The sequence below is a fragment of the Trachinotus anak genome, unplaced genomic scaffold (assembly GCF_046630095.1).
Source record: "Trachinotus anak isolate AG129_WGS33_773 ecotype Australia unplaced genomic scaffold, CSIRO_AGI_Tana_v1 ptg000013l, whole genome shotgun sequence".
In the NCBI taxonomy this organism is placed as follows: domain Eukaryota; kingdom Metazoa; phylum Chordata; class Actinopteri; order Carangiformes; family Carangidae; genus Trachinotus; species Trachinotus anak.
In genome coordinates, this window is record NW_027273864.1 from 14,209,584 (window position 1) to 14,232,287 (window position 22,704).

The 22,704-nt window shown below is 40.7% G+C and overlaps 4 protein-coding genes across 13 annotated transcripts in view; 2 read left to right on the forward strand and 2 right to left on the reverse strand.

The window, feature by feature from the left end:
- Nucleotides 1–11,915, reverse strand: part of scn8ab (sodium channel, voltage gated, type VIII, alpha subunit b) — a 52,763-nt gene extending 40,848 nt beyond the window's left edge. For all 5 annotated transcript variants that reach the window (XM_071495230.1, XM_071495228.1, XM_071495227.1 and 2 more), the window contains exons 1-2: nt 7,888–11,915; nt 3,472–3,809 (exon numbers count right to left, since the gene is read on the reverse strand). In XM_071495230.1, coding sequence (XP_071351331.1) covers nt 3,472–3,753 — 282 coding nt within the window. In that variant the 5' untranslated portion in view covers nt 3,754–3,809; nt 7,888–11,915. The remainder of the gene's footprint in view (nt 1–3,471; nt 3,810–7,887) is intronic.
- Nucleotides 11,916–12,210: 295 nt separating this feature from the next.
- On the forward strand, nt 12,211–14,798 carry LOC139631217 (thiol S-methyltransferase TMT1A-like). 2 transcript variants are annotated; one of them, XM_071495241.1, is made up of 3 exons: nt 12,211–12,571; nt 12,671–12,856; nt 14,182–14,798. In XM_071495241.1, the coding sequence occupies exons 1-3, from the start codon at nt 12,359–12,361 to the stop codon at nt 14,413–14,415; spliced, it is 633 nt and encodes a 210-aa protein (XP_071351342.1). In that variant the 5' UTR covers nt 12,211–12,358; the 3' UTR covers nt 14,416–14,798. The 2 variants fall into 2 exon arrangements, with proteins under 2 accessions (XP_071351342.1, XP_071351341.1); XM_071495240.1 differs by having other exon boundaries at nt 12,211–12,856.
- Nucleotides 14,799–14,968: 170 nt separating this feature from the next.
- LOC139631216 (thiol S-methyltransferase TMT1A-like) lies at nt 14,969–17,383 on the forward strand. 2 transcript variants are annotated; one of them, XM_071495239.1, is made up of 2 exons: nt 14,969–15,466; nt 16,724–17,383. In XM_071495239.1, exons 1-2 carry the CDS (start codon nt 14,969–14,971, stop codon nt 16,958–16,960), a joined length of 735 nt encoding a protein of 244 aa, XP_071351340.1. In that variant the 3' UTR covers nt 16,961–17,383. The 2 variants fall into 2 exon arrangements, 1 of the variants encoding a protein (XP_071351340.1); XR_011693328.1 differs by having other exon boundaries at nt 15,331–15,491; nt 16,724–16,853.
- A 156-nt stretch (nt 17,384–17,539) lies between these two features.
- atf1 (activating transcription factor 1) lies at nt 17,540–22,589 on the reverse strand. 4 transcript variants are annotated; one of them, XM_071495235.1, is made up of 8 exons: nt 22,297–22,589; nt 21,369–21,472; nt 20,148–20,270; nt 19,943–20,040; nt 19,698–19,831; nt 19,168–19,350; nt 18,576–18,729; nt 17,540–18,102 (listed from the first exon to the last, which is right to left on the reverse strand). In XM_071495235.1, the coding sequence occupies exons 2-8, from the start codon at nt 21,465–21,467 to the stop codon at nt 17,958–17,960; spliced, it is 936 nt and encodes a 311-aa protein (XP_071351336.1). In that variant the 5' UTR covers nt 21,468–21,472; nt 22,297–22,589; the 3' UTR covers nt 17,540–17,957. The 4 variants fall into 4 exon arrangements, with proteins under 4 accessions (XP_071351336.1, XP_071351337.1, XP_071351338.1 ...); XM_071495236.1 differs by lacking the exon at nt 22,297–22,589 and adding an exon at nt 21,947–22,254; XM_071495237.1 differs by lacking the exon at nt 22,297–22,589 and adding an exon at nt 21,570–22,254.
- Nucleotides 22,590–22,704: the final 115 nt, after the last annotated feature.

The following is a 22,704-nucleotide window of genomic DNA, read 5'->3' on the forward strand; positions in this document are numbered from 1 at the left end:
GTAGAGGAGGCGAGCAGCCTGGAAAGGTGAGGACACAAACAGCAGAGGAGGAATGGATGCTAACCATGAAGGTACTTCCTCATGTGTGGTAAAGGGCAAAGGCATTAGTGGATTAAGAGAATGACTGATATGAATGATAGTATGATGGATACGGAAGATGAGGTCTTAGTCTGTGACTTGTAATGAACTGATAAAACACATGGGTGTTTATGATGAAGTTAGTGGATTTTGACTAAGCAGAATGAAGGGAAATCAGAACCAGTACAAGCAGAAATGTGCTGTATGTAATATGGTATGATAAGCAGTAGCCTAATAGTTAGATAAGCTATTTAGCTGGGAGTCTAAAAGCCCAGTATCCCATCCTGCCATTTTGAAATACCCTTAAAACGTGCTGTTGAGAAAGGCACCACAGCCACATCTACACCAGTGGAGCTGCTCAGAGGCCACAAAATAAAGGACTGTGGCTGTGGTGGGATTCTTCAGATTTGGTCTATGTGTACACTGCAACTAGCTTCCCAGGTCATGGATTTATCTCTTCAAGGTTAACAACAATTTGATAATATTTTGGTAAACTGTCAAATGCCAATGAAGCAATGAATTTATATTTCTAATGTATCTAACCCTAAAACTCATTATATAGGCAACATCTGAGTTTACCTGTAGCAATTATCAATTATAAAACAATTATTCCATTGGCAATTATTAGCAATTATTCTTTTGCACTTTAGTACCAGCTAATGGACTATTCACTAATCTATAAATGTGTGGCACACACACATATCATTCAGAAATAGTATATTTACACTGATATTCATACCGATAATGTTGCTGTTATCATTTTTCACAACTCTTGCCAATAACAATTAGAAAAAAGAATTGCTTTGTGTTATATATTCAATGTTCTAGATACCTATGTCATACAAATGTACATGTTTATATAAATTATATATTTGTTTCATCATTTGAATCTGAACTATCCAATTCAATTATTTTAGCAAACTGCAGACCAGTACCATTTTTGTAAAAAGGCTTCAAACATCTGTTAACATCTAATCCAAAAAAGGATTTTAAGCTCTTAGCATAACTCTAGGTCCATGCAGATAACCAGTGCATGAAAGAGTTAAAGAACAGAAATGGTGTTATTTAAAAGACAGTCATCAGTACAGTAAATGAGGAGGAGAGGCACATTCAGAAAGTCTGAGGGCTGAATATTTACTCAGTGTTCATGTCCGGTTTATGTTCATTGCATTGTTTCTTACATAAACTATAAAACACTGTTTGTGCACAAAGGTAAACTTTGCACTGTAACATACTGCACTGAAGTGTTGGAAAACTTGGCGACTTTATCATTGTTAAATGTGTCTCCTCATCTAGGTGAGCTTTCATCTAGGTTTGTACACAAAGCCTAATTTGCCATTATGTTATGCTCTATTCCCATTTTTCATATACAAAATGTATTGACTTTTGCATAATGTGTTTAAGAAGCTCCAGTGTGGTTATGTATGAAACGTCCTGTAGATACAGTTATTCTATGGTAACTGTAAGGAAATGGAGATATTGTCTGAGCTACATCATGTCTTCAGGAACTTCAGTAATAAAACTACTCCACACACCAAATTGCCTTTAGAGACAGAATCACAGGATTTTTTTTTGTTTTACTTCAAAACCCTTAGAGATCATGACAGGACTGGTCCACAACACTATGACTGTTCAGGTCTCATAGTCAGCAGGCCATTCAACTAGCAGATATGCACCAACTATCCAAAAACATTATTTCAAAATCATCCTGCTTTGTTATGTATCATTTTCAAAATGTAGTCTCTGTGCAAGAAGCTTATGCACACATACCATCACACAGACATTTAAACACATGGCTGAGACAAAAATGTCTGCAGCAACTTTCCTTCAGTCGCCAAAGAGTTTAAGAAGACGTAAAGAGGTATGCATTGGGCAGTAAGCAAATTATGGAAAGGTAATAAGACAAGAATGCAACCCTTCCTGTGGCCACCACTGAACTAGGGCTGTGGATCAATAGATCACAAAAGGCACATACACTTGATAGTTTCATCCACCCTATGGGGGAGTGCTGCTCTGAAACGACCAGTCCTGCTGACGGGGCTTCTTGCTCCTGTACTGACCGCAGATTCTCTTACACATCATCACTGCCACCGCACAGGAGACTGGCTCCTTCTACACCTATACACAGCCGGACGTACTACAGCATGCTGCCTTTTTCTCTCCACTTCCTGCCCTCTCCTGCCATCTTCTGCCCTCACCCCTCATTCCCCTTTGGTAGTGCAGAGCTACAGTAAGAATAAAGCCAGGCTAGAGTTGAAATGGTGTGGCACTGAAGCCTAAAATGCCTTGCAGTCTTGTCTCTAATAAATAAAGAAATGCATCATTATTTGTGTCATCTGCACCTTTATCACATTCATTCAGGAGGTGATTTTACTTAGATGCAGAAATTATGTGACTGTGTAGCATGTCTAAGGTTAAAAAAAAGAAAATCACATTATGACCTTAAATAACAGTACGATTGAAGTAACACAGATATGACCTTCAATTTTTTACATTAAAAAAAATAGAAAAGGAAAATGTTTGTTCTCTAATGAAAATACAAAAACTTTTTTAAAAAGTGAGGAGAAATAATACTGTCAGATCCCCATGTTACTAAACCTTTGTCACCACATGCATGCACACAAACCACAGCTTAAATTACTGCTCTACTACCCTGATGAAAATGCCATCCTCTCAGACAATTTGTTGGATGGAGCACTTGCAATCAGAAAGTGTGTTTTGTCACAAAATAATTCAATTAGCAAAAGCATTGAATAACTTCTAAACCTAAAGGCAAATTTATCTTCCCCTCCAGCTGTTGCATCACTTTAACCATACATTAACTCAGATGATTAATCAAAACTGCAGAAACTATATACGAGGCTAACCCCTACCCAACAACTGCGCTCCACAGCAGCCCTGCAGTGTTGCAGGAGCAGAACGGCTACGTGACTCTTCCTCAGCGGTGATTTGATTTTACAGGTGTAGCCTACTAAAAAAAAAAAAAAAAAACCTCACAGGCCTTGCATGATCTCCCCGTGCACCCGAATAAAGCAGTGACTGTCTTTACGGTAAAAACTACTGAAAAGCCCTTAAATGCTTCAAGGTCATCTTTGCTGTTATGAATACAATAACTTCCATTTTGACTGAATTCATATGAGACTGGAATCTGTTATGACAGTGAATTTTATATTACCTGTCTGCATTGTGTGGTTAGTTTGCAGTGCTGCCAGTTTCACGTGACAAATAGGTAAAGACTTGGCCCATTTGACAACAGCTGAATAATACATCTGTAAAGATTTGAAGGAATTTCAAGATTCTAACTACCTATAAATCTCTCACCGACATTTAGCAAATGCAAATGCAAAGTCGAAGGGAAACTGGGTGGTGCATTGGGCCTGTGGGACAACTCACTTTCTTGTTCAAATAATATGGGTCCAAATCCTCCAGTGGTGTGCCCCCCAGTCCATCAGGTATATCACCGTAGATGAAGGGTAGGCTCTTCCCAGCCTCCAGGTCACTGTTGGGCTTGGGTTCATTGTCGTCAGATGTGTCGCGGTGACTACTGTCCGATCTTGGCTTGGGTGGCTTCTTGTTCTTCTCTTCTTTGATGCGCTTCTCGATGTTAGCGAGCGTCTCTGGGGTGAATTTCTTGAAGCTGTCAGGTCCTGGGGGTGCAAGAAGGGGTGCGGCCATGTTTTCATCCTGCAGCTATTTCCTCTTTATTTGTTTTCCATCCCAGACATCCAGCTCTGAGAGGAAGAGAGGGACACAGAGTGAGAAAGGAAGAGTGAGCACAAGATACTGAGCAAGGACAAAGTGATAGATGAAACGAAATGAAAAAAGAAGAATAACAGAAGATTAACTTTTTTTTTTTTTTTTTTGGTTGTTGTTATTTTATCCAGTGTTGTTTTATTAATAACACTGACTGGACAACAAAGGGTTATGATTAAAATAGTTGACATATCCATATTGCAGTCCACTTGGTTTTGCATCTGTTTTCAGTTTCAGTGTTGCTGAAAGCCCCACAGACTGAATTTACTAGTTTTGCCAGAGAAAGCAAACAAAGCAAAATAAAGCTGAAAAAGCGCAAACATTTGGAACATGGGCCAGTCGGCACTAATTCTGCTCTCCATCAACCTGAATGACCAAAGTACTGAACCTGTATCCCCAGAAGCTAAACTTCAATACCCAGCACATAAGACAGCACTGAATTCCCTTTTTCTCTCACCTCTGTGATCCCAACATGGAGAAAGTGTCAAGTTGTCTCTTCTAGCATTTATGCTCATAAATGACTCTTTAACTCAACAGACACTCATCTGACTGACTTCTTCACAGGTATCTGACATGGCATTTTTGTCTCAGGGATATTTCTTTTGTATCTATGACACTTTATGATGTGAATGTGTTGGTGGCACCGCTGGTCTCAATGAGAAACAGATATTCATCCATAGAGCTGCAAAAAGTCTTATGCAGCTTTCAGCCCTTTGTTTTGGTTTGGAGGTCTCTAAGATTGATTCCAAACGTCTCTCACTGACTATAGAATAAGGGGAAAGCAGGTCACAGCACACGGGCTAACACAAGCATCTTTTATGCTATGGTGCAAAAATGACAAGGAGCCAAACAATCTTAAGCCAAGCAAAAGAGACCCAGATTTTAGAGCTTGATATGAAAGTAAATTTAGAAGAGTTTAGTGCTACATGTTCACTGTAAGAACTTACTTAAAAGTTAATATCGTATATCAAGGCACATTGTTGTAAATTCGTCTTGGACTTTACGTCTCCCATCCACCTTTCACATCCATTATCATATAAATTATCATATAAATTGAATATGAAGCAGAGAAATTAATGTGACTGGGGTTTGTGGTGGAGTGGATTGGGTGGGGCTTGCTGCATGACAATAATACAGATGTTGACAGTGCTGAGCTGGAATTGAAATACACTCACTGTAATCATAACGTGTTGTTTTCTGTTTTCTCAGCAGTTTCTTACAGTGTTTTGGTTTGACATAATTTAAAACCTTTACAAATGTCATCTGGCCGACATCCTAACTGTACTGACCAAAAACAATGACTCTACACAGAACAATGTATTAATGATTATTAGTGATGATAAACTAAACTATGGAAGTGAAGAAGAAATAATTGCTGAGCTTTTAAATGGAAGTTATTTAACCTCAGGGGCTCAGACTCATTGTTTAAACAGTAAGGTTATAACAACATCATCAACATCTCCCCAGCCTCCTACAACAGGTGAATTTCACTCCTCAGCTGGCTGATGGCCATGCTGTTTGACACAACGTATTTGACAGTCAAGTCACAGCTCAGGCAACCAAAAATTAGACAGTGTGAGCAACATTCAAGGAAACAATGTCCTAGGTTACAGACCTGGAAATGAATCAGAAAGAAGTCAGGAGAAATCCACAGGCAAAGAGAGATCCAACAACCCCGTATCTTCGAGAAAAAGCACAGCCAACCAGATTCGAGTAACCCAACCTCGGCACAACCTCCAAGTCTCCTTCCACCAATGCCACATCAATTGATCTACTGTGAAGGTGATTCAAACCAGGATGCAATACCATGGCCAGCAGTGCATGTACACTTCACACATAACGCTGGAACAACCCTAAAAACAGGCAGCAAAAGTAAGAGGCGAGCAGGGGAGACTGCCTGAAATTTTGCAGATGCTGCTTTATGTCCACTAACTTACTAGGTCATATGAGAAACACTGCATGAAACCTAACAACCTGACTTGCACATTTTCATTGAAAGAGACTGCTGAGATCACTCAGACAATTACACTGAGTCTTATTAGCACATGTAAGCCACAGGCCAAAACCGCTCTGGGTTCAGTTCAATCCGAGCCAAGTAAGTCCAGAGATATACATACATATATATATATATATATATATATATATATATATATATATATAAAAGAAAACTGAAGGATCTCAGAAGAACTAACAACTCCAACAGCTTCAATTGCCTCCCAGTGAAAAAAAAAAAAAAAAAAAAAAGATAAGCTTGTCACTGTCCGGTTCGGCAGCAGCGTTAAGCAAAACGCTCTGACGCTGCGTCCTCTGCGCGGAGCAAAGACATCCGAAAGCCTCCGTCCCGTCACCTGGAAAAATCCTCTGCTCTGCTCTGTGCACCCTGATGATGACCTGACATCTGACGGAGCGGACCGGACACCGCGGAAACGCGGTGGCTATGTGAGGAGGAGGTGTAGGGCACTTGCATCAGAGTCACATGGGCCGGCAAAGAACTTACACATCCTCCATTCCCTGCAGTGATATTCTGATGCTGCCTGTCGCTAAATATAAGATGTCAGCTCAGTCCACATCCACAGACCACTGAGAATAGGTGAGCCCTGCAGGCCCGAGTCCAGCATTACTGAGGGAATAACTTGGCTGCCAGATTTTTAAAGAGGCCTCACATAACCTCTCATGTCCTAAATGAGTGGATGCCACCGCTTCCTCCATGCCGGAGCCGAGCCGGTTCAGGTAAAGTTAAGTTATGACGACCTGACTGGAAATTTTGATGAGCTATGATAATTCAGATTTACCCGTTTTTTGTTTTTTTTTTTTTTGTTTGTTTTTAGTCAGGGAGCAAACAAGGAAAGAGGAATTAAGACATCAGACATTATGGAGCATATAGGACATTAGTCCACTGTAGAGATAAACACATATAAAGAACTTTCTCCCCGTGTGGGATGAAGACCACCCGCTCCCCTTCACATTATTGTATGTTGCATCATGTAAATGGCATTCATTGACTGAGAGTGATTTGTAGTTTGATACCGAGGCGCGCCGCTGTCCTATAGGGCCAAAGCCTAAAATACTGCAGTGTGGTTTATTGCTGCTATAGGCTCTAACTAACTAACTCATAGTAGGTCAGCATCATAGACAAGACGTGTCCTGACAGCTCGTCCCTCTGCCCGAACTCAAAGCAATCTACAGCACATCTGCACAACCCAGTTTCACCCCCCCCCCCAAAAAAAGTGAAAATATTACACCAAAAAAAAAAAAAAAAAAAAAAAAAGAGCAACTACAACGGCCTTAAGGCTACACCACACCCGTATAGATAATGTCTAGATCCAGAGACTCCATATGATCCAGCTTTTTACAGTGGCAACATAACGGGGGAATCTGTTTTTAAATGGGGGGGGGGGCACTGCATGAAAAGAGCAGAAAAGGGTGCCGCGGCCCCTTAGAGGACTGCCAAACTAAAGACGCACCTACCTCCTCACGCAATACAGTCTCCAAAGAGATTGCAAGAGGGAAGGGGGGGCAGAGGTGGGATGTGGGGGTGGGGGGTGGGGGGGTAAAACTATCATAGTCATAAAATAATGGTGGCGAGGAAAAAAAAAAAAAAAAACTGCTACGTAAAACGCTTTTGCAGGCGACGCATTACACATGTTCTTGGAGCAGACATGGTAGTTACAGTCGCCGCTCAGAGAAGTTTGGCGTGATCTCCCCGAAATATCCCATATGCGTATGTTTCACATCCTGACACAGTGAGATGTTATTCCATCCAGCGGCAGGCCAACACCCCAAATAACCAGCCGTCTCCCTCCTTTCTACCACGTCGCATTACAGGTCCGTGTTTCCCCCCTTGAAAAGCTCATCTTCCCCACCTCTAAATGATGCCTCGCATGTACATATCTGTCCATGTACTGGCCAGGAGCCCTCCACAGACGCGAGGAAAAGATGCTGAGAGAGAGGGACCGCTCTGCGGCACTGGGATGCAGTCAGTCGACAAAGTAGCACTGCGATCCATCCCGCGACAAACAAATATCACACAAAGCAGAAAACAGATTGTCTACTTACTTTTTCTCGCATTAACAGAAATCCAGACAGCTGCCACTGAATTGCAGATGTAGGAAAGAGTCGGGAGTAACTGCGGCTGTCGCCATATTGTTGCTGCTATCTTCCTTCCCAGTGCGTGCGGCTACCCTGCATAATTGATGACTCTCAGCAAATTGTTAGGGAGTGTCGGTAAATGCCTTTAGTTTCAATAACGGACAAGAGACCGCAGCATCGTAAGCAGAAAAAAAAAAAAAAAAAAAAAAAAAAAAACCCTGTTCACTCTCCATGCAATAACAGTAATTGATTGATATTTTGGTTTGGATTGTTATAAGCAACTTATTTTCATCTGGATCTGCTATGAAAATGAATAAGTGTGAAATTCCATATTATTTTTCGAACCTGGAAGTTGTAAGACACATTTCAGACAAGTCTGAGCTTATAATGAGTGTTTATATAACCTTTAAAACACTAGCTGATGGTAGGCAACCGAAACTATAATGGCTATGTTTTTACACAGATTTTCAAGTTTTAAATGTGTGTGTATATATTAATATATATAGTGTTGAAGAAAATTCACTGAAGTCCTTAGTTCATAGTTTTCTGTAGTGGTGTGAGTTTATTGTTATTGTGAGCCCTCTGACATAGAGCAGATCTGAGGCAATAGACTGATCCAGAGTGAAGGGTAGGGGACACTTATATACAGCTGAGCAAAAGGCCAGTGGTCAACTGTATGTAAATACAGTTGATCAATGGTTAGAAACATTGTGATCGGGCAGGATGCAATTGGGATCAAAAGAAACTAAGAACAAAGGTATTTGCATTTAGAGATGTTACAGTGTTAAACCTGGGGTCATCTTACAGAGGGCTGGAAGGGCTCCCAGACTTAATCAGTTAGCAAGGTAAGGAGATTGTAAGACTCAAAATGGGTATTTTCTTCTATTTTCTTTTCCGTCTTTTCCACAGCTTATATTTTGACTTGTCACAGTGGGAAAGCACAGGCACAGGTACAGCAGTGGTTCCCTTCTATTCAAGTGTCCCAGCAGGCCATGACAAGACCAGGACCCTGGAACCACTGTGGCACTAATAGGGCTCTTGAGTTTTTTGGTTATAACAGTTCTCAAGTCAAAGCCAAGGGAAAATCTACTTGCACATTTTAGTGCTGAGGATGTAAAAGCAGTACCTGACACTGGAACAAGTTCACGCTACACCATGCTGTCTTAAATAGACAAACAATAAAGAAGTGTACATGGGTCATTCAAGTGGCTGGGTTTGTAACTGTATGCAAATTATCACACTGTTTTTGCTGTACCATAAATGGCCTCTAATGTCTGTAGCAATGTCTGTTTGTTTGTTTGTGCAGATTTGAGAGTGCCAATACAAGCACACCACTGCTCCCAATGAGTCACTGAAATAAATCGCTTTTTATATATTATGGCCCCTCGTCTATAGCCTTCACCCTTCAAAATACATGGTTGGAGGATTTTATACAGGAAGTGTTTTGAATCTGACCCAACAATGTCTCTATCTGGTGGAGTTTTGAAGAATTGCACCTTAATGTCCACAGGAAATCAAATGCTTGGCATGCATTTTCATTCGTTAAGCCGCTTTTCAGTTCAGCAGTGCATTTCAATATTGTAAGAATGGGAAATACTTAAATTAAATCCTGTACCTACTCAGACTTGAGGTCAGACTTAGGTCACAAACTATACAGGAGGAGCTATACGGAGAGGGGCCTCTAGGTTATGTTGGATAGCACTGCAGCACAGGGATCTGTGCCCTGATAGGTGGCTGAAAATGGATGGTTAAAACAAAGTATTGTGTCAAAATATGTTTTACAACACTGAGGGACTTCAAGGATGTGGATTAACTGTTAAATTTGACAAATGCCTCTAAAATAATCTTCCCCATTCTCAGTAAAGAGCAGTTCACAGCCACTATATAAAACTCATGGCAACATCCAGGGTTGCTCCCAAAAAGGACCACACTGAGGTATAATTACCTCTTTGTCATGGGAAATTATAATCTATAATTTATTGTCAGATGAGCAAACTTTATCTACTGATGAGAACTGTGTGACATAGTCGAAAGCCTCAGAACAAGAGAGTAAGTGGACCTTGAGTTGAGATGGCTATGTCAAATGACTATGAGGTTTAAGTTTCACCTTTAAACTTCATTTAAAGGGGTTCTCAGTCTGGTCTCAAGCAAGTTAACATAAAACACAAGGATATGGTAGACAACCTAAACACTAATGACTTTGTTTTGACACTGATTTAAATGTATATAGACTTACTGGCCACTTTATTAGGTACACCTTGCTAGTATCGGGTTGGACCCCCTTTTGCCTTCAGAACTGCCTTAATTCTTCGTGGCATAGATTCAACAAGGTGCTGGAAACATTCCCCAGGGATTTTGGTCCATACTGACATGATAGCATCGCGCAGTTGTTGCAGGTTTGTCGGCTGCACATCCATGATGCAGATCTCTCGTTCCACCACATCCCAAAGGTGCTCTGTTAGATTGAGATCTGGTGACTGTGGAGGCCATTTGAGTACAGTGAACTCATTGTCATGTTCAAGAAACCAGTTTGAGATGATTTGAGCTTTGTGTCATGGTGTGTTATCCTGCTGGAAGCAGCCATCAGGAGATGGGTACACTGTGGTCATGAAGGGATGGACATGATTAGTAACTATACTCAGGTAAGCTGTGCCATTTAAACGATGCTCAATTGGTACCAAGGGGCCCAAAGTATGCCAAGACAAAATCCCCCACACCATCACACCACCACCACCATCCTGAACCACTGATACACAGCAGGATGGATCCATGCTTTCATGTTGTTGATGCAAAACTCTGACCTTACCATCCGAATGTCGCAGCAGAATTCACCAGACTCATCAGAACTCATCAGACCTGGCAACGTTTTTCCAATCTTCTATTGTCCAATTTTGGTGAGCCCGTGTGAATTGTAGCCTCAGTTTCCTGTTCTTAGCTGACAGGAGTGGCACCCAGTGTGGTCTTCTGCTGCCGTAGCCCATCTGCTTCAAGGTTTGATGTGCTAGTTACTGTTGCCTTCCTATCAGCTAAAAGCAGTGTTGCCTTTCTCCTCTGACCTCTGGCACCAACAAGGCATTTTCCCCCGGAGACCTGCCGCTCACTGGATATTTTCTCTTTTTCTGACCATTCTCTGTAAACCCAAGAGATGGTTGTGTGCGATAATCCCAGTAGATCAGCAGTTTCTGAAATACTCAGACCAGCCTGTCTGGCACCAACAACCATGCCACGTTCAAAGTCGCTTAAATCACCTTTCTTCCCCATTCTGACGCTCAGTTTGAACTTCAGCAGGTCTTCTTGACCATGTCTACATGCCTAAATGCATTGAGTTGTTGCCATGTGATTAGATTTGCATTAACAAGCAGTTGAACAGGTATACCTGCCAGTATATATCGTAGTCCTTGGTTAAAAGTTTGCTCCAGTGGTGTGGGTTGATCTGTATCCAATATACAACTGGAATCAAAAGAAACTTTTGGAACAACGATACTTTACACTGTAACACCTAGGGTCAACGTACCAGGGGGCAGGAAGGGCTCCTAGATTAAATCAGTTAGCAAGATAATGGTACTGTAGGACAGTGATGGAAATGACAAGATAAAGGAAGGGCACACTGTGAAGCAGCACTTTTGTCACTGTCCGGCTTGAGGCTGTTCCTTGTGCCACAAAAGAACATAACGGTAAACAAGACTAGTTGAAAACCTAGTATATGGCTGGACCGATGGTCAAATCCTGATTTTACAACCGCAAAGTTGTCTGACAACATCACCAATTACTTAAATTAAAGACATGGACTATGCTGTGATTTTAGCTATACTTCTTATGAAATGATCACTCAGAGAGAAAGATAGAAGCTACAGAATATCTCGATTTTGTCTCTCACACAGCACACAGCTTTGTGAAGGAGCCACAAGTTTAGCCCCTATTAACCTCAACCTCTGAACACAACAGACTTTTATTTGAGGCAGACTTGCACTATTACAGGCAGGTCTTTATTTCTAATTCCCTCTGACTGATATGTATGATTGATCATAGCAGCATTTTAGTACTCACCTCATTTTCTTCATTCGCTTCTCAGTGAGCAGAAACCCTGTTTATTTTCATTAAGGAGTATTTATTGTCTAACTATTGTAAGGTTATAAATAAAGTTAAAATAAAGTTTAAACCGAAAACATCAAAGGGTAAGTGCAGTCGGTTGATTTCTCCTTCTCATCTTTCTCCTGAAGTTTTTCATCGAGGTCAAAGGACAAGTGGTTAGGAAAGGAGATTGTTTTAACTTTTCGGCCGCAGCCCTAATTTGTCATAGGTCACGTGTTTTTCTGCAAAAGGATAAAAGCGCGTTTCCCCCCAGTCCGGCCCCTAATGCCCGGTGCACCCTTCAGAGTTGAGGCTACTTGTTTTGAGAGTCTGTTGTCGCTGCTGGTCGCCATCAAGGTCCTTGAAAATGGCTCTTGTAATGACATCTCTCACATTGCTTGTCAGTGTGTTGTGCCTTCCCCTCCATGTGATGCACGCCGTCGGCCTGCATGAAATATACAAACGCGTCTTCCCATTTTGCTGGTCCCGGATTTCCAAGACATACTACAACAAGAAAATGCACGACGAGAAGAAGGAGCTGTTTCGCAGCCTGCTGGAGTTCATCAGACCCGACGGACAGGTCACACTTTTGGAAATCGGCTGCGGCAGCGGCACAAATTTTCAGTATTACCCCCCCGGTTGCAAGGTGATCTGCACTGACCCGAATCCCCATTTTCAGAAATACCTGGAGAAAAGCATCAACGAGAACAACCACCTGGCATGTGAGAGGTTTGTGGTGGCGTCGGGAGAGGACATGCGGTCAGTCGGGGACGGATCTGTGGACGTTGTTGTCTGCACCTTGGTGCTCTGCTCCGTGCGCGACGCACCGCAAACTCTGCGAGAGGTCCACCGCATCCTGCGGCCCGTAAGTTCACCATGGTGGTGAAATGATGGTTAAGATTAAAATTATTCCCAAATAAAAAAAAAAAATGGTTGATTTGCAACTGGTTAGCTACTGTTAATGACTGCAGCGCAGCTTGTGGACAGAGGGGAGTGGTTAGAGACAAAGTGTCAGAGCCCAGTATAAGGCGGACTGTCCATGGTCAAACCCTGATTTTACAACCCTAACATCGTCTGACTACGTGAGCAAACACGTACATTAACGACCAAGACCATGCTGTGATTTCGGCTATATTTTCTTATGAAATTATAACTCGCAGAGAAAGTTAGAAGCTGCAGAATATCTTTCCTTTTTTATCTTTCACTCAGCACACAGCCTCCATGTGGGATCCACAATAGTTTAGCCTTTACTACCCTCAACTACAGAGCGAAACAGACTTTTATTAGAGGCAGGTCTTTGTTACTTATTCCCTCTGATATGTATAATTGGACATAGTAGTATTCTGAGCAGAAGCCTCTTTTCAGTCGCCTGCCTGTTAAAGTTACTGCATTATGTCTTAATACAAACTCAACACGTCCTGTAAGCGCTTCAAGTTTAAAGCCCTCTAACTTTGTGTTGGGCAGAAACCCTTTATTTCCTATCAGGGCTTTTATTGCTGTGCTGCAGTAAGTCTGTTGTCTCACTTCCATGGTGCTGGCGTTTCTGTTGAAGTATGAAAAGACAACTTGACTTCACTTTCACTAAGCTTTTTTTTTTTTTTTGTAAAACAAACTTTATTAATAACACACGGATGATGCCTTTGCCTATCCTAGCCCTAAGCCTCCGGTTGGCATCCATACACGGTCTAGACATATAGGGAAAAAAAGTCTCTATATTTAGCAACTATGCACTAAGTTGGAAACTCTAAACAGCCCTCTAATAGAACCTGTATTCGCCAGAGACTTCAACGCAGTGATGTGGCATTCGGTTGACAAATAGTGGAAATATGATCACTCACTCAGTCAGTCTGTCAGACAGGGACATTCAGATTATCGGGTTGGCCCTGCTGTTTTGGTCCAGCCAAAAAATATCAGCTGCCATATCAAAATCAGATTTCCCTCAAATATCAATATTGGCACTGACCTAAAAAACAAACAAACAAAAAAAAAACCACAAGTTTTTGGATATGAAGTTGGCTACAGGGTAGGCTAATCAGAAAACCTTACAAAACACTCATTATAAATTAAAATATAAGGAAAGTATGAAAACCCATTTCTGTCTGAAAGGAAAATAGTCAATCTGCATCAGGCGGACTTGATATATATTTTTTTTAATTTGCATGGTGTAAAAGACAAACTTTTGCTTTGCAGGGTGGAGCCTTCTTGTTCTTAGAGCACGTCATTGCAGACCCCTCAACTTGGACATACTTCTTCCAGCACGTTCTTCAGCCTGCATGGTACTACTTCGGTGATGGGTGCGAGGTCACCCGTGACACATGGAAACATCTGGAGGCAGCTGGATTCTCTGAACTGAAACTGAGACACATTGAAGCTCCACTCCTGTTCTTAATCAAACCGCACATCGTAGGCTATGCTGTAAAATAGATAGTCTAATGAGATTTGTAGTAAATCTCCCTCACAACTAATGTGTGAAAACGCCGATCACTTTATTTTTTCTGGACTGAAAGAAACTCTCTGTGTGTTTATAAAGACAAATGATGTTAATACATTGAATAAACACCTTCCATAGACAGCAGTTCTTGTTTTATATAAGGTTTTAGGTTAAAAAAAATAAATCTTGATGTTTGTTTGATCTTCTGTCTGCCATTACTCAGTATCCCCAATGATGCTGTCATTTTGTTGTGATTATGTTTTGTCAGAATGTAAATGACTGAATAGTTTAATCATTTTGATATTATTTTTTTTATTTATTTACTCAATGTTAAACATTGCGATAAAAATAAACTTGGACTTGTTACATTACCCCCATATGCAGACTACACTTGTCTTTTTGCGCCACCCTGTGGTGAAGGTGCAGCACACACATTGTTGGTCAGGCATTACTTACGGGTATTACAGTGTAATCTGTTGATCTTCTGAGGTCGCCTGTCTGAAAATGCTCTCAGGTAGACTCAGTTGAACATCACCACAGAGGAAAATGAAGACTTGCCTCATGAGATTCTGCAGACTACTTTGTTTTGCGTTGACTTTGCCTCTACATCTAATGGAGGTGACGGGGCTGTGCGGTGCGTACAAACGTTTGTTTCCCCTGCTTGCCTACAACATCACCTTTTCGTACAACGATAAAATGCACAAGATCAAGAGAGACCTTTTCCGAAACGTGGGCAAATTTGCAAACAGCAACGGGACGCTTCGCTTGCTGGAGATCGGCTGCGGCAGCGGCGCAAACTTCCCGTTCTACCCGCACGGCTGCACGGTGATCTGCACCGACCCCAACCCGCACTTCCACAGGTACCTGCGAAGGAGCATGGAGGCTAATAAGCATCTGACTTATGACAAGTTTATAGTTGCGTCTGGAGAGGACATGAAGGAAGTGCAAGACGAGTCGGTGGACGTCGTTGTCTGCACCTTGGTCCTCTGTTCCGTCCGCGATGTGCAGCAGGTGATCGCGGAGATCCGCCGCGTCCTCAGAGCAGTGAGTCTCTAAATGCTGCCTTCAGGTGCTGATTGAAATATCTTTTGTTTCGCTTCACATGAATGAGAAGGGACCCAGGGGCCTTTCATATGTTTACTGATGTTTTATTTTTATTTTTTTTCTGTTATAAAATCAACTCCCACAGTGTACGTTTGTGTAGTGTTGCCTTCAAGTGTCCATTAAGGACAGTGCACTATTACCACTGAAGGTTTATCTTTTTTTACATAGAGGCCCAGAAACAAAGCACTACTCCTACAGAATAATACCAAATGTGTATCACTGGAAAATTGATTGAGCATGTCTATTTGAAAATAGATACAATATAAATAGCACAGTATAAACTAACATAATAAAGGAATTAATACCAGATTTTAGTACACGGCCCCTCAACAAGTTAGGGATACAATATGAGCTAATAATACAGAGCCCACCATTGTTGACTTTGCACTGTAGCAGTAAAAAATCGTAACAAATTTTCGCTCAACCAATTTCCAAAAAGCACATGTTGCTTGGGCCCTTGGGGTCTCTGAGGCTCTGGCCTGGTAGCTGGGCTAGCTCTTATGAGTGCCTGTTCTACATAGGTAATTTGAATGATATATTAACATATTTGTTTCCTTGTCTTAGTTGTCACACATTGAACCACTTTGGCAAATGATTTAAAAGTGAAATAAGAGTGTTGTTGTCCCGTCACAGCAAAAATGTATGTGTTTCTGAGACGAGCTGGCTGGGTTGCTGTTGTTAGTGATGATTTAAAGCCAGAAAACACTGGCTGTCTGAAAAGGATGGGGTTGGGTTGTCCTCCTGACTGAAACATGACACTAGATCTGTCCCACTATAATTATAACATTGCAGAACTTGGTCCTTTTAAGGAGGCAGAAGGATGCAGTGTTTTTGTTCATCATTTGTGGTGGACTCTCTGAAGGTGATATTTCACATCAAGAGATTAAAATATGTATTTGACTGTTTACATTGATGGCATTTGGTCTTGGGTTTCTCTGCTTTATACTGCTTAAGGTATTTTCCAGTCACTTTTAATTATTGTAAGAAGATTTGAATCATTTGAATGAAATTTGATGACATTTACTTCAACATGTACCCACTCATGGCACTAATCCTCCTCTGCCACTTGTTATGCTTGAAAGATCTAACCAACAACAGCCAGGAAGTCAAGCTCAGCCACTGTACACAGTAACAAAGTAACAGAACCAGATTTGATTGGAAATTCAATAATCCGGTTTTGCTGGCTCTCTCTTACAGGGTGGAGCCTTCTACTTTTTGGAACACGTCGTCTCAGATCCGTCCTCGTGGATATACTTCTTTCAGCATGTGCTTGAGCCTCTGTGGTACTACATTGGGGATGGATGCATGATTACCAGGGCAACATGGAAAGATCTAGAGACCGCTGGTTTTTCTGAACTTCATCTAAAACAAATCAAGGCTCCAGACGTTACTTCAGTCATAAGACCACATATCATGGGATATTCCATTAAATGATGGCAAGGCAGAATGGACATGTTATTTTTCCCTGTGCACACCATTTAGTGGGTATATATTATTTTCACTCTAAACCCAGTCTCTAGTAAGAGAATATTTTACTTCCTGCTAAATTCAAAATTCAGTGTACAGGTTTCACGTTATCCATTGCATTCAATCAATGAAAGAAAAATCATATACAGTGGCCAAAGGTAAAAGAAAACATTGCACAGGACAATAGTGTGCACACCCCCATAGATGTGTTAGATCTGTTTTCATTGACAGTGAACAGAAATACTTCAGCCACGACATATTTTGAATGAAAATAAATTTATTTTCATACAGAATCAGCAACTTTTCATACACAGTTTGTTCTTCTTCCCCACCCCTCCCAAGATGTACATAATAAATATTACCTGGACACTGTGCTTTTTCCCTGATTGTCTAAGTAACTGCCAAGAAACAACCAAACAAACCACCCTCAATGTCATCTTTTCTGTTACCCTTTATATTCCATTGCACAAAAATAAGGAATGACAATTGTAATGGAGAATAGAGGGGAACTGCTGGTTCACAAAATAAACAGGAATTATGTCTGTGTAGTAAATATACAGTCAAAATTCTGTAGATGCTGTTAGAAAAAAAACAAAAAACATTCCAACAGCAACATTTTTAAAAACACAAGAGAAAAGGAAGGGATACATTTAGAAACTGAGACTCAAAGATAAAGCTCACAATTTCAAACCTCCCAGTATTAAAAATGTACACAACTATAAATGTTATAGCATTAGCAAATTTTAAAAAAACATCAGGTGGAAAAATGGCCATTTTTTTTTTTTTATTTGTTGAGTAAATCTCATTGCGATCATAAGTCACTTTTGTATCAAACAGAGTAAAAATAAAAAACTGGAGGATATCAGCCTAAAACAAAGTGTTCCCAGAAACCCCAACATGTCCAGGCAGCTGAGCTGCGCCGCTGCCACACTGTGTCTCAATCCTCGACCTGTATTCAAACAGGTTATCCTGTTTTAACACAATAAAGGTCCTTTAATGTTTTGAGTTCTTCAATCAGGGTCTTGTTTTGGTTCTCAAGAACAGCTACACGGTTTTCCAGGCATTTAACATATTCCTTTTTTTTCCGTCGACATTCACGGGCTGCCTCTCTGAAAGAGGGGAAAAAAGTGTGCAATTAGTCCAAGTGAGGGATAAAGCAATGCCTGTATTTTGAAACAATAAGTAACAAATATACTTCACATTATATTATTCACCATATTTTTCTAACCATGTCATGTCTGTTTCTGGTGTAATAGTCCCCCTTCTCCCTTCAGTCCTTTAACACTACAGAGAGGTCAGCAATCGGCCACTCTAACAACCCACTTAATGACCTCTCAATGAAAAATCAAAGGCAGCACCTAGCGTGCAGCACTGTTCTATATTTGGATTTACAAATATTTGAATCAGGAATTAAAAATGATAAATTTATTTGTTATTTCTCAAGTGAGAAGCAGAACATACATCACTCAATACTACAATGTTGAGATGAGATTATAATCAACACAGTACTCTCCTTTACTGCATCTATCTGACAATTCATGATTATTTAAAATTTTCCAAAACCCAAAAACTGTACACTTACCTGTTTTTTGCAAGCCTGATTTCTCTCTTAAGTGTTGGATCATCAGTCTTGCCCTGAGATAGTCCCACAGGAGAGGTCATAACTACAGTCTGAGGCAGGGAGCTGGATGTGGGCGCTGCACGGATCTGGTACGTTTGCACCTCACCACCTGCACCTGAGATAAACATAACAGTCAAGGGATGACAACAGGGGTCATATGAGTTCTGCCACACAGCATGCACCACTTGAGAGATCTTAGTTTAGACAGTAATTTAATTCATTCATTAGCCATACTGTTCATCAATCGTGATCCTTGCAAAGTAAACCATAGAATTAGCACAAAGCTGCACAGTACACAATAGCAGGTATTCTACCTGATACAATATCCACTTGCACAAATTTAATTAGCCATTGCATGCTGGTGTGTTGCAAGTGAAGCTAAACCAGGACAGACTGTATTTTTGATACAGTGCTGTTGTCTATCTGAAAACACATTTTTGGCATCTGCCCACCAGCCAAACTGACCTCCCCAAACAAATTGACTACATTAATAGGTAAAACTGACTTAGAAATTCAGGTAAAGTTTGTTAGACTATGCTAATGTTTTGCTCACCTTGTACAACAACCTGGTTGCTAGGCACCAGTATCTGCTGACCATCAGGTGTCTGGGCATACTGTAGGATGGTGGTGCCTTGCTGGGCTCCACCAGAGTTGGCCATGGTGACAGCCTGTAGACCCTGAAGGCCTTCAGAGCCTGGAGTTGCCAGCTGGATTGTGCCATTAGCGGCTATAGTAACTAGAAAAACCACACAGATGGCAATAGAATTGAACAAAGCACAAGTAAAACTCACATTCCAGCAGGCTAGGCTATCAATCTATTACTCTTTTCTAATAGTTTAAAAGGCCATACAGGCTTTCTGAGAATTTGGCCAATTAGTTACTTTGGCTAATGTCTCAGTAGACAGCTTTATATGGTGAGCATACTAAAACGAAAGCATACAGTAATAATACATAACAATCATAATCATTGCAGATTTCCCTTTAATAAAATCAAAAACTTGCCTTTTTTAGTATGTCTGTGGCCTATAGGTACATAACATTTAAAAACAAATTACAAAGCAAGTAGAAGGGAGAAGTTCATACTGTACTGGCCGCTGCTGGTCTGGTAGATTGGGGTGGTGGGTACTGTAACACCTGTCACTCCTGTGGATGCTGGGCTGTTATCCTTTCCCTCAATGTGTGTCACTTCTTCAGATGAAAGCTCATTTAGGATTTTTCTAGAAGGTGAGAAGAGGAAGGTTCCTTAAATTACTATTCAAACAAGACTGTTCCTGTGTAAATTTCTGTCTTTAGGGTTTTTTTTGTTTGTTTGTTTGTTTGTTTTTAACCTGTATGACGGCCGCCTTGCCAGTATTTCTCTGGTCTTTTGGGTTGTCACTTCACTGTCTGATGAGTCTTGTGAATCTTCACTATCTGTTCCCTGGGTCTTGAAAGGTGGATTGACAAGTGCATATGCATAATTGTATGAAATCGCATACTGATTGTTTATATAAAGAAATTAAGCAGATGAGTTAAGCAGATCCTAGCTTTTACCTGTGCACTTTGCACCTGAGGGGACTGAATGACTGACGACTGTGCAGACTGGATCACTCCTTGAACCTGAAACTGACCCCCTGGCAGTTGGACAACAGCCACAGACGAACCACCCAGTGACATCTACAAAAATCAAAAAACCATTTTAAGTACACAAAACACATTACACTTGTCATGGTAATTGTCTTCTGCATGAACAAAAAGTTAGTTCAGAAGCACATTGAAAATTCATTTGCATTTGAAAACATTGCTTAAAAGGCTCATTTCACCATAAACATTTAATTCTCCACCTTTACAGTGGGTTTATGGCTGCAATTTTCATATAAAGCCAAAACTATCTGTATGACTAGATATCACAAGGGATACATTTACATTTTTTATTTGGGTGAACTGATCATTGTAAATCTATTTTAAAAAACCTACTAATAACATCATTATATCTAAGTAAACGCATAATGGGTCTTGTCACAACATGATCAAGTATGTGCTCATTCAGAGTAGTCAACTATCATGTGTTTACAGTTTTACAGAGTGTACACTTTGAATCTATAAACGTTGAGAACTACTGTCAGACACAATGCACTGCAACAAGAACTTGAAGTCCTTCAGGTGCAGACTGTTTTCTGCTGCCAAGATAGAAATTAGAACAGCTTCTAGTACACCAACAAGGCTTAGGTAAAGACATGAACTCAGGAGTTTGACTCCATCAATCAAGCCATTCATACTTAACCCCAGATTCAGTAATCTCTCCAGATTACAAATTAGGCAGGAATGTATTTTATTTAAAACTTAATTTATACTGTATTGTGGGAAAAAGTAATATGTACTACTATTATTTCACTTGTCATTGTAAAAAATACTTTATATCATTTTTATGCAATACAAATTTGAAAGATATACGTTTTAGTTCAGGTTATTCTTCTCTTTGCAGATAAAGGCTAAACAAAATAAGAGCTATGTGGAAGCCTCTTAGTAGTCTTCTTGAAACCATCATAAATTTTGAGATATATGACATCAAGAGTTTAAGTAAACCTGCTACATATATCAATCTGAAAATAACCTGTTTTAATAAGACATTTTTAGACCTTAAATTGTGCTTTCACCATAAAATAAATGAACAAAGTGGACTAGAGCTATTAGCCAATTCAGTGCTACTGTGGCACTGTATGGTAGTGTTTGAGATAGTTTTTAATGGTGTTATGAAAGGGATCTATTAGTTACCTGTTGGGCTATCTGTGAGAACTGAGCGGATGTGATGGTAGTGGGAATGGTGGCAGTCTGTGACTCAGTGCCATTGCTGCCCTGTTGTACTTCTTCCATAGTAACTGGGAACAAATAAATCAATATTACTCTTTTACAATGGCTCTAATCTGACACAACAAATGTCCGCGGCGGGGCTGCCTGTATTCTGCTGTAACTTACTCCGCTGTGGCCTGTGCGCTTGTTCTGCCACATTTAAAATAATTATTCCCGACCAGTGTGGGGCAGATCGGTGGTTATATCAAATCACAGTTTCTTATTTTAGATAGCCAGTGTTTTTTAACGTTAAACATGTCAATCTAAGCTAAACAAAACTCGACTTCCTTTTTGGTTCAATCGTGTTAGCCAATGCAACTAACGTTAACATGGAGTTACGGAACATAGCTAGGCCCGACGGTCTGTTACTAACTCTTTTCGCCCAATATTTAACATTTGATACTAAATAATAAACAAGTGGCCGACTCCATCCGCGGACACCGTCTACAGCTGAAATGTAAAGTTATCTTGGGAGCCATAACTGCTAGAATGTTCGACCTTACCAACGTTACCGTTGCTAGTTAACGGCAGCTAACATTCTGTTAAACGGACGTTAACCAGTTTAAACCGTTAAAAACAACCGTTTTGGAACTGCGAGTGGCGTCAGTTTCGCCGCTCCGGAGCACAGGATGGATGAGCTTTTGTCTCAATGAGCAAATATGTGTAACTCTGTCACTGGCACGCAAGTTACCGCGTCAATAGACGTCAGCGATACGGGGAGCCATTAAGCTAACTACACCTTCCCTTTTCGTAAAACGGCGAGGAGTTGACGAAGCAACAGCCGCCATTACCGCCACAGCGCAGCAAACAGCCAGGCGAGCACGAAAGTGCTGCGGGACCAGCCCAAATTTACCTTTTCAACAGCCGCGTAACCGCTCTTGTTCACAGCGTGGACTTCGTCCAATTCGCGTGTATACTTTGACACAAGAAATACCTTAAAAAGTTACTTAGCAGCAACTGCTAACAGCTAAAAATACAAAGATGTCAGCTAAAAAAATAGCTGACCACTTTTTTCCCAAAGGAAATGGGCGGTGCTGTTAGCAAAGCCGCATTATGTAATAGTGTCTGCAGGCTTTGTGATTGGTGAAAGGAGTTTGAGCAACTGGTGGACACACACACTGAAGAGGCATGAGATCCATTTCTTACTTTCTATAAACTACTTTACTTGAGTTTTAATTATCTGCTGCTTTGTTCTTCTATTTTAAGACGTTTCATTGGGAAACATTGTGCTTTTTTACTCTTATTTGACAGCTGTAATTAC